The following is a 14,214-nucleotide window of genomic DNA, read 5'->3' as shown; positions in this document are numbered from 1 at the left end:
CAAACAGACATGGCTCCTTGTTTCTTAATGCCTGCGAGTCACAGGAAGAACTTGCAAAAGTTTGTTTTGAGTTAACCTACAAATAACATTAAGAAGTAATAAAAAGTCTCTTAAAATATATATAAAGAGAGAAAATAAAAGGAGAGCATTACTCATCAGTTTTTTATTTTCTTGGAGTTTCTCTTCTGTTGGTTCATCATTCTTATAATAGAAATTGCTTATCAGGGTAGTGTCGCTGAACTTCTGTGGTATCATACACATTCGAGCCTCGTTATGTGTGGCTCAGAGAAGCTTGCACGAGAACCTGTGTAAACCGTCACAAGCCTCAACTGAAAATTGAAAAACAACGCCATCTGTTTTCTTGGTGATGAGTTAATACCATCTTGCAGGAGCATTATAGGCATGCTTCTGTAGGAGTTCCTAACTTACCCTAAGGGACTTACCTTAAAAAAAAAGTAATTTGAATAAAATACATTTTATTAAGGAGTCCATAACATCTCAGTTTGAATTTACAGCAAAATCAGGTTAGGTCCTCAGATAATAAGCATGATTTTAGAGATGATTTTAGTGAGTAGTTAAGAGCTCAGACTCCGGAATCAGAATACCTGGGTTCTGATCTCAACTTGGGCAAATTATTTAGTGTCCCTGGATGTCAGTTTCTTCTTCAGTTTAAAAACAAACAAACTGGGAGTAATAATAGAGGGTGCCTTCAAGGTTGTTGCGAGGAATGAAAGATCCCAAATGCTTCAAGAGTGCCTGACACTGTAGCTGCCCGGCACCGCCGCCTCCAGTCCCTGCTCACAGCTGGCGGCTCCCACTCACACCTACCGTACGGGGCTCCAGCAGTAGTCTTGGTTTTCCTTTTGAACTATTGAGCCCTGAAGAGAATTCTTCAGAACGGGCCGCAGTGTGTTGTTGTTGTTGTTTTGACTTACGTGCAGTTACATCTTAAATGTACGTACATGAAATTAGAACCAGACTGAGATTCCTGTTTCACAGTGTTTCCTACACACTGTCCCACAAATGGACATTTTAATAGGGTAATATAGAGCCATTTTTGGGGGGGCGGGGTATGCTGTGAATTATGGCAATTCTAATTAATACAAATTTTGTCTTTAGTAAAAACAGGCCCTGGACAGCAGTTAAACCACAGTGAATTGGCAATTCTACTAAACCTACTACAGTCTAAAACAAGTGTTAATATGGCTGATTTTGTCCAAGTGTTGAACATTAAGGTAAACTCTGAGACTCAACAGCAGCTAAATAAAATAAACCTTCCTGCTGGAATTTTGGCAACAGGTGAAAAACAGACAGACCCATCCACACCACAACAGGAGTCTTCGAAACCATTGGGAGGAATTCAGCCTTCTTCTCAGAGCGCGCAGCCTAAAGTGGAGACTGATGCTGCCCAGGCGGCCGTGCAGAGCGCGTTCGCAGTTCTGCTGACTCAGTTAATAAAGGCCCAGCAGTCCAAGCAGAAAGACGTGCTACTGGAAGAGAGGGAAAATGGGTCGGGACATGAAGCGTCATTACAACTCAGGCCACCTCCAGAACCTAGCACTCCGGCATCGGGTGAGTGTGCAGAGAGCAGACCGCTAACAGTGTCCACACTGTTTTTCTTGATGGGGGGGGGGGGGTCTCTGATGTGTATCGTTTGGTGGCATTGCTAGGAGTAGATGTTCTGAAAATTCCTAGGTCACTGGTCATAGGTTGGTTCGTGAGTCCATTTACTCCTAGGAGGAGTAGATTCTTTGACAAATTACCCATGTGTGCTGTAGCTCATTAAGAATGCCAGAGATTTTTCTCATGTAAACCTCTGATGGAAGAAATAATTTACTCCAACTACAACAACATGATTGAGCAAGGCAGAAACTTTGTGTGTACGGTAGCTTTTGTTCTTCAGGCAATAAATAGGTAGATGTGAGATACCTTGGAAAAGTCCGATGCAGTTAAATTTTTCAGTCACCACAGACCTAAATGGTAGCAGGCAATATTAGTATTTATATCCCTGTTTCCTTTCGTTCCTTTTTTATTTGCTGGAAATGGAACTTCCGGAACTTGTGATGTTCTTTAGGACCACCTGTAGGAAACTGACTATTTTGAAACACGTAGTTTTCCATGATCACTTTTGACTCTCTCTCTCTTTTTTTTTTTTTCCTTTTCTTTTTGCTTTGTTTCACTTAGGGCAAGATGACCTCATTCAGCACCAAGATATGAGGATGTTGGAGCTCACCCCAGAACCGGACCGGCCTCGTATCCTCCCTCCTGATCAGCGACCTCCTGAACCGCCTGAACCACCACCAGTCACCGAAGAAGATCTGGATTATCGGACAGAAAACCAGCACGTACCCACCACCAGTTCTTCGTTAACTGACCCTCATGCCGGAGTGAAAGCCGCCCTGTTACAGCTGCTCGCTCAGCATCAGCCCCAGGATGATCCCAAAAGAGAAAGTGGTATGGATTACCAGGCAGGAGACACTTATGTGCCCACATCAGACTACAAGGACAATTTTGGATCCTCTTCTTTCTCTTCCGCTCCTTATGTTAGCAATGATGGTCTGGGAAGTAGCTCTGCTCCTCCACCATTGGAACGACGTAGCTTCATTGGAAACTCAGATATTCAGTCTTTGGATAACTACAGTACTTCTTCATCTCATTCTGGTGGTCCACCTCAGCCTTCTGCCTTTTCCGAGTCATTTCCCAGTTCAGTAGCTGGATACGGAGACATTTACCTCAATACTGGTCCCATGTTGTTCAGTGGAGACAAGGACCATAGATTTGAATATAGCCATGGCCCCATCGCAGTCCTGGCGAACAGCAGTGACCCTCCCACAGGGCCAGAGAGTACTCATCCTTTGCCAGCAAAGATGCACAACTATAACTATGGTGGTAACTTACAGGAAAACCCGGGTGGCCCTGGCCTCATGCATGGACAGACCTGGACTTCTCCTGCCCAAGGACCTGGATATTCACAAGGATACAGGGGACACATTAGCACATCAGCTGGCAGAGGTCGAGGCAGAGGGTTACCATACTGAGTATCTGTTTTTCCTCAGGCACATCATTTTTATCTGGAAAGACTTTTCTAGCTGCAATTTAAGGCAGCAATCCAAGAGACTTGAATAATATTAATTCAACAACAGCTTTATTTTTATGTGGAAAAGGGTCTTGCATACAATAGTTAAAAAAAAAAAAACCTTTGCTTAAATTCATGCTGTTCTAAAAACTAGATCTATTGATTGTACATCTTCACAAATTCTAGTTAACAATTTTATTTTGTATTCTTGCAGTTTTACGTGGATGCTAATCTTAGGGACATAAGAGTCTTTTATGGCCCTCTTGCAGATCTTCTGAACTATGCACATTTGTGCTTTTTTTGTAAGTTTGGACCAACTTTTATGTAACAACCAACCAACCCCTCCCCCGCTCCAGTTTTACAACAATCAGAAAGGGCACTGATTTATTTGGTATTTTTCTTTTTACAAAGCTACCTTTAGTCAAAGGTCACTGTCAGTCTTTGCACCTGCTTCCAGTGTTATTGTGAAAGGTGTACTTTGTGCTCACTTCAGAAAATAAAACACAACCTTTCTCTTGATGCAACAGTTTTATAAAAAAAAAATGGTCAACGTTATTTTTGTTTTATTTTGCAGATTATCATAGCCGAGCAAAATGCATTCAAATGAAATAGTGGGTTTTATATGAAAAATATGGGGTGGGGAGGGTAAGTAAGTGCCTTAACAGGTAAGCTGAAGGTCTGAAAAAGCAGTTAACCTTTACACCCATTTGTCTTCTAAAGGGAATCAATACTGTATTGAAGAGGCAGGGAGCTCTCCAGTGTTTAGGGACTGCTGCCTGTTCAGTTCCCGCTAGACTCATTCCCTCTGCCTGTCACACTTTCTTCTTTCCTGCCTGTCTTTGGGCTACGTTACCTTCCACTACCACCTTGTCTTGATAGGAGCGTGAGAGCAAAGAAAGGGATTAGAACTCCAGTCAGTACCTTGTTACTTCCAAGAAGTTCTAAAAAGTTACATCAGTTAAGTGGTTGAAAGTAATAGCTAAATGAGAATTTTAGAGTACCCATTTTCAGGCTGCCATATTGTCCCTGTTTTCCTTTTGCCATGGATAATTGGAGGGCAGTAGTGCAGAAGCAAGGCTTAATAAACAGAATTGCCTGATTCTATTAAAGTTCATGGGGGGAGGGGAGGCAGACATCATATTTTAAGTTACGCAATTGCCATTTTAAGAAAAAGCCGTTCAGTTTGTTAACTAGAAACTTTGCCTACACCGAATTTATTGAAACAAAAAGAAAAAGTAGTGAGAGAAAACCTCTTCTCTTCCTTCCTCTCACCTTCTGTGAGGTTTATTAGGACTTCTGCCAGACTTAGAGCAACTTTAGTTCATTTTAGCATTTTTCTCTTTTATTAAAAGCAGCAAAGAAGGATGGACTAACCCTTATGTAAGCTGTAATGGTGTCAAGTCTAACTAACTTCTCGTGCACGCTCAGGCACACGTACAATTACAATAAATTCTCAAAAGGAACCAAAGGTGAATAACCAGTGTTTCCAGTATCCCTGAATGGAAAAATAAACTCTGGAAATGAGAGCTGTGCCAATTAACCATTTTGTTTTAACTGTTCTTTCTCCTGGTAACTTACTTTTTCATTGGAATTGTAAATCGGAAGAACTGTTTTAGAATGGAAATTTGCTCCAGTTCTAAAGTCAGTCTTTTAACCCCATGCCCTCTGACTTGTGAACCTTCATTTCAAAATACTATATGGGAAGCATTACAGTTTGGTGACAGCAAAGATATTTTAAAGTGGATATTTTACCATTTTACTGCTATAAAATGAGTTGATGTCAGTTGATCATTTTATTTTTTTGATGGAATTTTTTTTTTTGTTATTGGGGAGAAAAATGAATGGAAGAAAAATTATTTTGCTTTTATTTGAATTTTGAGTACTAACAACTTAAAACTACATTGCAGGAGGTGAAGAAATACTTCAAATTTAGCAAAATAGCTACAGTATTCAACTATCTCAAATTTTAATATGGTGAGTCTTAGCGCTTTAGACTTTCCTATAAGTGACAGTATCTAAGTTATTCTTAATAGTCACACTTGATAATTCTGCTGACCATAGCAGCTAACCGAAAATTGAAGATATTTATGTGACATGAATAGCCTGTGTTTTAAAAATTAAATATTTTATATAAAATTGAACTGTGTTTGGATAGTTTTTCCAACATTTCAGTTATATATTTATGTTGGGAGAGTGGCTGGGAGGACAGGGAAATTGTTGCTTGAAATTGGAAATTTGAACTACAGCTTATAATATTACCCTTAGACAGTATTAATTGTGAAATATACCAGTATCTTATGCACCACTTAGAAAAAATCTTGCCGGTTAAACCACAACACAATGCCCAGATGCAGTAATTGTCAGATACTTCCAAATTCATAGATGTTATTATATGAAACAGTTGGTAAAATACGGTAATAAAAATCTCAATGCATCCTTCCATACCATTTAATACTTCAGTAAATACGGATTAATAAAAAGAGCCGGGATGGAAATCACTAATTACATAGGTTATAATTGCAGTAATCACGAGTATTCTTGAGTAAAGTCTAAGGACCATAAAACGTTAACTTAAGTTTTGGGGAAAGAATCAGGTAAGTCAGATTGCAAAAAATGAAGATGAAAATAGAAGACTGACCTACCAAAAGAAGAAAACTTATTATCTCCCATGTGAAATTCCCATTTATATTTCCTGACGCAGCAAGTTTTTCTGCATGCAACTCAAAAGTCTTCAGTCTGTTCTTTGTGGAAGAATTGTAGTCACCCATGAAATTTTTAAGACTTGTTTTAAGAGGTTTATTGATGAAAATGGTTTGTGGAATGTGAATTAAGATAATGCTTTAGCTGTGATTCAGGGCTTCATTCTGTCAGTGAGTATATATATTCAGTGCCTTGGGCTACGTCAGTTAACTTGTGAAGGGCATTCAGTCACACTTCCAGTGGGCTGATAAGATTTTAAAAAGGGGCTGGAGAAGCTAGTAGTATTTGCTACTCTCAGCTGTATCTACATTACTCTTAAGTGAATGTAAGAAGTGACCATGTGAGTGTGCAGTTTTAAAGTGGAAACTGAATAAAGAAATAACATTCTGGAACAAAATAGAACAACTGGAAACTCTATGATGAAAACAAATTTTAAGTTGCATCTGGCCAATTTGTAATAGGCCAATTTGTAGGAAATATCAGGATTTCTTAAGAAAAGTGGAAGGTAAATGGGTTAAGTGCTTCCAAACTACTCTCACTGGAACTTGTGAGTCAAAGTTTTGCCGTGTTTGCTAGGAGCTTAATCATATTTTACACAACTTTTCACCATAGTCCCTCCCCCCACCTTTTGTTAAAATAAACTTGAAATACAAGTTCTGAATGAAAATCTACTGATCCTCTGGGATACTGGTTTTGAGATTTTTAAAGTCTGAACAGGACATTCCTTCCAATATTCTAATCATCTGGTCTGTCCCCTCACTTTTACAGCCTAAGAGAAATGAGATGGATTTCCAGGGCAGTTCCTCTAAGCCTCATCTAAATTCTGCAGAAAACACTTAACTTTTTAAAAAAATTGACTTAAAATGGTTACCAATGTTGGGGCCAGGCTGACAGAAGCCTGCTTGGGATTCTCTCTTGCCCCTCCCCTGCTCATGCATGTGCACACTCACTCTCTCAAACTTAAAAAAAAAAAAAAAAAAAAAAAAATTACCAGTGTTACAGTGAAGTAAAATAATTAAATTTAGAATACTGAACAACTACCTTAACACAAATGGTTTTAAAAAGCCAACTTATAAAATGACTCAAAAAATAGAGAAATAGACTAAAACAAAACTTTAGAAAAACTTCATTAGAAGCCTATACAGGATGGATAGTTCTTCAAAAGGAGGCTCCTCGTTTTTTTTGGTTTGTTTTTTGTTTGTTTCTTTTTAACAACAGTAGTTTTTAAATAACGATTAGGTAGTGAACTGAATCATTTACATTTGTTTTCTCTTTAGAGGAGGAAAGTCTATGCTAGCAGGCCTGCAAACATTGTTTTTATAATCTTTCAAGGGTTTATAATTTCCAGTGGTGTCATGAGGGAGCAACGGTTTGTCATTTACCAAAGCCTCTCCAGATAATTTCTCAAGCTGCTTTTAATTTAATTAAAAATAAAAGCTATTAAATTAATAAGCTATCAAGGGATCCACTTGAAGATGGAGAAAACAAAATTTTGACCATAACAGAACTTTGTCTTTAAATTGTGTAGACTAACAAATTTTGTGGGTCTTACCCTCTTCATCACGTCAAAACAATTCCTAGTTGTAGTTGCATTCAAAATGAGGCCCTGTAAGTGAATCACCCCTTGGTTTTCTTTGACAGCTAGTTTGTTGTAAAGGTGTTGTACTTTTTTGCAAGAACTTTTAGTAAAGTCTTGTAACTGTTAAATCTAATGTGTTTAATAGAAGCCATTTGTTTAAAAATAAATAAATAAAGGCTGTATTCAATAGTCTGTAAATAAACTGCCATAAGAATTCGAGGCCATTTTTAGCCTTGTTTTATTCTTCCTTATATCCAGTACAGACTTCCAGGAATAATCTTAATAAATAATCTGAAAAAGATGACCACTTATTATCCATTGTGCCGTGTTTTATTGACAAAACCTAAAACCCGGAATACTTACTTTGTCCTTTTTAGACTGGTACATATTTGAAAATGTAGGAACACCTCCAAAGATAACCGTTAATAATTAGACTTTGATGGATGTATATAAATGCATATCTAATCTTTTTCTTAAAACAATGGGTTTATGTTACCCGTAACTTTGTAGTTTATTTTTTTCATTTAATAATACATTGTGAACATCCTGCTATGCCAATAATTAAATTCTACCCTCTTTTTAATGGTTAAGTTATTCCCTTATAAAAAGAAGAACCGTAGCTTCCAATTTCCTTATTACTGGACACAAATAATTTCTAACCCTCCTGTTATAAATAACGTGATGAAAATCCACATAAAAACAAATATGCATGATTTCCTTGGAATTGCTGGTGTATAGGAGTATACTTCTAAACTTCTGCTATATCCAAATTGCCCTCAGGAAGGGTTTGCAAATTTTACATTCATTCCTATTACTTTTCACTTAGCTATGCTGGGTATTTAAAACTTTTAAATCTGCCATTTTGACAGGTGATAAATCATTTCGATTTGTATTTATTTGATTACTAATGAAATTCATTATTATTTCATGTTAGCCAGGTATATTTTGTTTTATTAACTATTCATGTTCAATTATTGCTTGAAAGAGCAACAGAGATAAAGAAGATAGCCCTATGTAAAGTATAATTTTAAAAACACTGTATGGTGTGTTTTGATGTAGGAAAAATTTATATATGTAGCCAATTCTCTTCATCTTTTCCTATGGTTTCTCCTTAGAAAAGCTTTCTCCAAGATTATTTTAATATTCACATAAGTTTTATTTTACTTCTCTGGCTTCTTTTACACTTAATTCTAAATCACCTTAGAATTCAGTTTTGTGAGGTGAGCGACGACTTAAGGCTTTCTCGGAGTGGCTAACCTGATGACGCAAGCAGCATTGGTGAGCAGTACGTCCTAGTCATAGTTTGTAAATACCATCTATGTCTTATTCAGGTCTGTTTCTGGGCTTTCAGTTGCGTTCCACCCTCATCTCTTCTGTTACAAGTTCTACAGTTGCATTATGTCTGTATAAATTATGCATCGGTCCTTGTAGTCCTTTTTTTAATCACTCTATTTTCAATCCCTAGAACGATGTATAGCACACTGCAGGCAGTAATACTTGCTGTAGGACAGAGCTTAGTTGTCCCTTTTTCAAAGTTTTCTATTTTTGCCTGTTTATTTTTTCATGTGACTTTTAGAATCATTTTGTTCACTTTCCCCAAGGTATGTTGTTAGGATTTTAACTGGAAACATTAAGTGTTTAAATTCACTTAGGAGTCTTTCCATTGAGAACATAGAATTGGTTTTTCGCATGTTCCTCATTGAAAGTTCCAAAATTTTCTTTACTGTAGCTGTTAATTTTTTAAAAAGTTTCCAAAAATATTGTTGTTGCCTTTAGAAATGGCCTTTTCATATTATTAAATAATAGTATTGTAATATTTTAAACTAGTCACTGCTTATATAGGAAAGCAGTCTTTTTTTTTTTAACTGAAGACATTTTATTATAATTTCCAGTAATTTTCAGTTTGATTTAATATGATAATGGGCATTCTTGTTTCCGACTTTATGAAAGTCTGTAGTATTTCACTCCCACGTATAATTTTAACCTATAGAGTAGAAATAGAATGCTTTATGGGGCACCTGGGTGGCTCAGTTGGTTAAGCGTCTGGCTCTTGATTTTGGCTCAGGGCATGATCTCATGGTTTGTGACTCTGTGCTGACAGTGCTTTATTATGTCAAGATTATTCATGAAGCCCATTTATTAGGATCAGATGTTAAATTTTTTTTCAAATGCCTTTTCAGTGTCTACCATTATATTTATACAGATTTTCTCCTTTGAGCTATTGATCATAGACACCAACTATGTTAGTAGAATCCAATCTTGAGCTGCTCATTTAAAATGCTGCTGTGTTCTATTGACTAACCCTGTATTTAGGATTTTGTATTTACGTTTGTTCATAAGAAACAAGTCTGGTTTTAATTTACAGGTTTTGATAGCTGTGCAGAATAAACTGGAAAACTATCTCCCGTTTTGTTTGATTTGGAATAGTTTATATATTTGAGAATGATTGTTTATTGAAGTTGATGCTGTTTTACTTATACCCAGATAGATCTGACTCTTTTCTTGAAGGTAATTCTTTCACAGTATTTCTGTTTCCTCATATGTTCTTGCTCTGTTCAGCATTCTGTTTCTTGAGTAAATGTTGGTAATTTTCCTTTTTCTGGAAATTTGTCATTGTGGTCTACCTTATATTTAAACTGTTCTTAGCATACAGTTGCACTTAATAATCTCACTGTTGTAAATACATATATTATCTATTACCAATCTCCTTTTTGTGTCTTTTCTTCTCCTTGATTAGACTAGCTCTGATTTGCTCCCTTCTTCCTCCATCCTTTCTCTCACTACCAAGGAAGGAAGGATCTATTGTTTTCTCATTTATTTCAGTATTTTGACTTTGATTCCTTTCTTCTACTTCCCTTACTTATTCCCACCTCTTGAGTTTGAATGACTGATTCATTTATTTTTCTTTCTTCGATTCTAAAGCCATGTTTATGGTATGGATTCTCTGATTATTTTCTTTGGCTCCATTCCATACGTTGAGGATGGTGTGTTATCATTACTGTTTTCTAAATATTTGGTGGCTGCAAATTTGATAGCTTGTTTGATCCAAGGCTTACTGAGGATAGTGTGTTTGAATTTCCAGGTGGCTGGATATACTTTATTTTTTTACTTTAGTGTTTTGTTAATAACTTATAGTTTCTTTTCTTTCTTTCTTTTTTTTTTTTTTTAATGTTTATTTTTGAGAGAGACAGAGCGTGAGTGGGGCAGGGACAGAGAGAGAGGGAGACAGAATCCGAAGCAGGTTCCAGGCTCTGAACTGTCAGCACAGAGCCCGACGCGGGGCTTGAATTGGCAAGCTATGACCTGAGCTGAAGTCGGACGCTCGACCAACTGAGCCACCCAGGTACCCCAATAACTTACAGTTTGTATTACATGTAGTCAGTGTATACAGTCCACTTTGGGGAACTTATTAAGAATATCTTTTTAACCTGCTAACCAAACACATTTTGTAAATATTTCCTGGGTGCTCTGGTACAGGGCATTTCCTTTGGTACAGTTTGTCATATAACCATTCAATCAATATTATTCATTGAACACTGGGGAGATCTTTACTTACTATCTATATGTCTCTCAAGGAGTGAGATATGTAAATTCTCATACTGCTTTTACATATTTTTCCATATTAATCCTTTTTGTTATATATATTCTGTGCTCTTACAGGTTCATAACTACTGAATCTTTGTTCAATTTCTTCACATTTTTGAAAACTTTTAATTCCAGTGGGTCCAGTTTTAAGATTATCACTATTAATGTTATCACTTGATCTTCTGAAAGTTTATTTTATAATCCCTTCTTGCCTTTTTTTTTTTTTTTTTTTTTTAATGCTACCTTGCTGGCTTTGTTTTTAATCTTTTATTAACTTACTTTCTTTTACTCTCTTTTTAAAATTTGTGTTTGGGGGCCTTCTGTTGATTTGTAATGTTCCTGTTTATCTTTAAATGTTTGGAAGACATATGTAAACCTATATTTTGAATGAATAATGTCAGGAATGAGGGAGTTGCTATAGACTGTCACTTATATAAAAAGAAATGTGCCTACTTTCCCTATTTCCTAACCTACTTCCTGCTACTTTTTTGGTAGTAAAATTCATGATTTTAGACTCATTTTAAAAATACTGTGCTTCAGTTCTGTTACATAGCTATTATAATCATCACCAAAACCTAATGCCACCAATATATTGGGATATAATGTTAGACACGTTCACTTTAAGAGGAGGAATGGACAAACGTGCCCATTATGAGTGACTACTTGGTATTCGAAACTTTGTGGCAGGTCTTGTTACACAGTTAAGAAAGAGCTGGGAGAAGGAGGAAGGAAGAGAAGAGTAGGATTGGAAAGGAAGAAAAAGTTCTTAATGGCAGACTCTATTACTGTCTATGGAGGACTTGCAACAGAGACCCATGGGAAAATTATTAGCATTAATATGCAATTTGAGAAAGTGGCTAAAACATTTATACAGAAGAACAAGGGACCAAGAATAGCAAAGGCAATTTTGAAAAAATAAGAATTTGGACTTGTTCTACCGGATACTAAGTTTTCTGGGACAATTGGTTATATGCAAGTACAAATACTAACGTCAAAAAGAGGCAAATGTTTAAAATACACGTTTTCTTGGGTCTGTGTGACAAAAATTAAAAATCCGGAGGAAGAAAAAATGCACTTTGACATAGCAAATCCATTTCTGGGAATCTGTTATTCATAAATAATATTATTTACAAAGTAGTAAATGTAAATATCCCTTTATTGGAGAATAGTTAAATATTGTTATGGATAAAAGTATAGTATGATTCCATTTGATTAACGAAATGTGTCTATATATGGTGTATAGGAAAGATATGAAAACTAAAACTGATTGTGGGTTAATGAATAATAACACAGTGGTTTAAAAGGCAGGCTTCTAAGCCAGCATCAAACTCTGGCTTTACCATGTATTAATCTGTACAACCTTAGACAAGTTAGTGAAACTCTGATTCTCAGTTTTTACATTTGTGAAATGGGTAAAATACTAAAGTTTTATGGGTTCAGTAACTTCATAGTGCCTGGTATCTAGTAAGTGCTTCGTGAATACTCATGTTGTTACCGACAGATTGGGTAGGAGTGGTGAAGGGCAAATTTTGCTGCTTCATTCATGCTTGCTCTTTATCTTTAAAAAAATTTTTTTTAAATGTTTTTATTTATTTTTGAGACAGAGAGAGACAGAGCATGAGCAGGGGAGGGGCAGAGGGGGAGACACAGAATCTGAAGCGGGCTCCAGGCTCCAAGCTGTCAGCACAGAGCCTGACGCGGGGCTTGAACTCACGGAGTGTGAGATCATGACCTGAGCTGAAGTCAGACGCTCAACCGACTGAGCCACCCGGGCACCCCTATGCTTGCTCTTTATCTTAACATCTTTTTGTAATAAAAAATTTTAAGTTGGAAGGTATCAACTTCGGTCAACAAATAATAACTTTTACCCTTGAGGCTTTCCACAGAATATAAAAACTATCTTGAACTATCACCTTAAACACCAGAAAGAAGTGATTAACAGAGAACTGTCTGTTCTTTCTCCTTCAAGCACTAATGTTTACTATCTGCAAGTTCAGAGAAATGATTTCTTTCTCGATCTCCATCAGAGGAGTTAGGAGTAAAGCTAGTTCTGCGTTCACTACAGGAAAATGGTCTAATAAGCATTGGGACCACTCATTTTGAAAATGGAGGGTTCCATCAGTGCTCAGACCGGCTCTCTCAAGCCACGTGTGAATACGAAATTTCAGCCTTGGGTGGGCATTAGAATCACATGTTAAGTTTTATTTTTAACTGAACATTTAAACTTTTACGTAGGTATAACACGGATAAGTTAAAGTAACATTAGGTATACCTAATGCATTCTTACATGTTTGCACCCCATGTAACCACCGCCCAGATTATTAACGTTTCTATCACTCCAGAAGGTCACACTCCTTCCCAAGCAGGACTCCTAGGAACTACCGTTCTAACTTCTATCACCTTTGATTAGGATTTTGTCTGTTCCTGGGCTTCAAATTAAGGGAGCCAGACAGTATATACTCTTATTAACAACTTTGTTCAAATAAATTTGATAAGGTAGATGAAACAGACAAATACAACTTAAGACTGGCAGGAAAATTGAAAAGTCTTGAATTGAAACTGTAATTAGAAACCTCCCCCACCCCACCTCCCCCAAAGAACCCAAAACATATAACTGCAGGCTCAGAATGGTTTGCTAATGAAAACTTCCAAACACCTACAGAAAAACTAATAATTCTACACTATTAGAGGTTAGAGAGAGAAGAAATATATTCCCACTCATGAGTTCAACAAAACCCTGACAGCTAAAACCTAACATGGACTTTGCAAGAAAATTATAAGCCAATATCTCTCATTGAACATCCCTAACAAAATAGTAGAAAATCCAGATTAAAAGAAAAAAATGTATGATGACTAAGTGGAGTTTATGCCAGGAATGCAAGGTTGGGTTAAAATTCATAAATCAATGCAATTTACCACATTCACATGGTAAGGAGAAAAGCCATGTCATCATCTCCATGAGGAACTTCCTCAATTTGATGAAGGGTATTTATTTAAAACCTATACCTAGGGGCGCCTGGGTGGCTCAGTTGGTTAAGCATCCAACTTCGGCTCAGGTCATGATCTTGAGGTTCCTGGGTTCGAGACCTGCATTGGGCTCTGTGCTGACAGCTCAGAGCCTGGAGCCTTCTTTGGATTCTGTGTCTCCCTCTCTCTCTGCCCCTCCCTTGCTCATGCTTTGTCTGTCTCAAGAATAAACATTAGAAAAAAATAAAAAAGAAAAGAAAAGAAAACCTATACCTTACATACCTAATGGAAAAATATCAAACTCTTC

General features: G+C 36.8%; 1 protein-coding gene across 2 annotated transcripts in view; it reads left to right on the top strand.

Annotated features, from left to right (window-relative positions):
- The window catches only part of CDK13 (cyclin dependent kinase 13), a 122,149-nt gene extending 116,932 nt beyond the window's left edge, over positions 1–5,217 (top strand). The window contains exons 13-14 of one of the 2 annotated variants that reach the window (XM_042963836.1): positions 1,300–1,572; positions 2,185–5,217. In XM_042963836.1, the coding sequence (XP_042819770.1) occupies positions 1,300–1,572; positions 2,185–3,038 (1,127 nt within the window). In that variant the 3' untranslated portion in view covers positions 3,039–5,217. Of the gene's footprint in view, positions 1–1,119; positions 1,573–2,184 lie in introns of both variants that reach the window. The other variant, XM_042963831.1, reaches the window with a different exon arrangement.
- Positions 5,218–14,214: the final 8,997 nt, after the last annotated feature.

The sequence above is a fragment of the Panthera tigris genome, chromosome A2 (genome assembly GCF_018350195.1).
Source record: "Panthera tigris isolate Pti1 chromosome A2, P.tigris_Pti1_mat1.1, whole genome shotgun sequence".
NCBI lineage: Eukaryota > Metazoa > Chordata > Mammalia > Carnivora > Felidae > Panthera > Panthera tigris.
Note: the sequence above shows the minus strand (reverse complement) of the source record. Positions and strands in the feature narration are given on the sequence as shown.